General features: G+C 64.6%; 1 protein-coding gene across 1 annotated transcript in view; it reads right to left on the bottom strand.

Moving 5' to 3' along the window:
• Positions 1 to 176: 176 nt before the first annotated feature.
• Positions 177 to 1,580, bottom strand: part of MNEG_2418 (phosphoribulokinase) — a gene marked incomplete at both ends in the record, with an annotated part of 2,517 nt that continues 1,113 nt past the window's right edge. The window contains 4 exons of the mRNA XM_014049114.1: positions 177 to 206; positions 304 to 537; positions 819 to 914; positions 1,377 to 1,528. Coding sequence (XP_013904568.1) covers positions 177 to 206; positions 304 to 537; positions 819 to 914; positions 1,377 to 1,528 — 512 coding nt within the window. The remainder of the gene's footprint in view (positions 207 to 303; positions 538 to 818; positions 915 to 1,376; positions 1,529 to 1,580) is intronic.

The following is a 1,580-nucleotide window of genomic DNA, read 5'->3' as shown; positions in this document are numbered from 1 at the left end:
GGTGTGTGGTGCGAGCGGGCGCGTTCGTGTTGATGGACTCACTGATACCCACAAGCAGGCCACTCCTCACATTTACCAAACACCCAGCATTGCCGCTGGGCACCACAAAGTGCCGCACGCACTCTTCGTGCATGGCCAACCGCCGCTCCCAAGCTTGTCCGGCACGGGTGCCTGTCTCAACTGTACTGACTCTGGTTTTGCTGCAACTACGACTTCCCCAGCCACGCGGTATGAAGCCTCCTCCTTCCACCATGCGCACCAACACATGTAAGCACACACACACACACACACACACACACACACCTGGATAATCAGGTCAGCGTGCTTCTTCTGGGGGTCGATGTACGCATCGAAGTCGGGCTTGCGGCTCTCGATCGACTTCTTGATCGAGTCCAGGCTGTGGCCGCGCTCCGCCATGTCGCGCTGGATCTTCCAGGCGAACTTGATCTCGTCGGAGATGTCGAGGTAGATCTTCAAGTCGATCAGGTCGCGCACGCGCTCATCGTAGAAGGGGTGGAGGCCCTCGATCACCAGGATCTGGGGGTGGAGGGGTCAGGGCGTCGTGTCAGGCCTTGCCGGGGCCGCGCGCGCTGCGTTGCGCGATGCCGCGGCTTCCAACCATTGCTCGCCGGGATCAGGGCAGCGACTGGCCTTGGTTAGGCGCCGCCACACCATTGCTGCCGCTGCTGCCCGCAGCAGTGAGAGCAGGGCGGGCCGGCTGCCGTGGGGTTGGCTGCCACGGGGCCGGCAGTTGTGCGCCCGGCTGCCGCGGGGCCAGTAGTTGCAGGGCCGGCAGTTGCCGCGTCTGCATGGCTCACGTTGGCGGGGTCGATCTTCTCAGCGGGGTCCAGGATGCCGGTGACGTGGTTGTAGATGGGCTTGTCCACGGCCTTGCCCTCCTTGAGGCTCTTGACCTGCCAGGTGTCAGGCGTGACGGGAGGGGGTGCTGTTGGTACAATTCCCCAGGCTGCGGCCGCCGCAGCAAGCCGATCGCGTCGTAGGTCAGGTTGTTGGGCGGCGGAGCCACCCGCAGCTGCATGGCTTCGTGCGCGGTTCGCGCACGCCATACCGTGCACGCCACATGCCAGTGGCTGCAGCTGGACGAGTCTCGTGCCTGAAGATCCACTGACGGGCGTCAGCGCAACACCCCGCCGCAGCCGCTCGCACCACAGCGCCCCGCCCGCTGCAGCCGCGACCAACCGCCACCGCCTGAACGCCACCCTGCCCCCTGTTGTAGCAGCGCCGCCACGGCCGAGCCCCCTCCCTGCACCGTAGCCCCCAAACCATGCACAAACAATTGAACCCCAGCCCTCAACACATGTGCAATCATTTCAACCACAGCCCTCGAAACATGTACATCACAATCGCAACCGCACCTGGTCGTACATCAGGTCAAAGTACTGGGCCTTGGGGTCCAGGGCAGTCACGCCGGCGGCGCTGCGGCCCTTGCGGTCCAGGCTGTGGTAGTCATCCAGGCAGATCACGGTGGTCATGTCGCTGATCAGCGTGTTGCTGTCGGGGTTGCCGCCTGGGGGGCGTTTGGGGTTGGGTTTGGTGCGGGGCGGGGCGCAGTGGAAGGC

Source organism: Monoraphidium neglectum (genome assembly GCF_000611645.1).
Source record: "Monoraphidium neglectum strain SAG 48.87 unplaced genomic scaffold scaffold00273, whole genome shotgun sequence".
Classification (NCBI taxonomy): domain Eukaryota; kingdom Viridiplantae; phylum Chlorophyta; class Chlorophyceae; order Sphaeropleales; family Selenastraceae; genus Monoraphidium; species Monoraphidium neglectum.
This window is presented reverse-complemented; position numbering and strand designations above follow the sequence as displayed.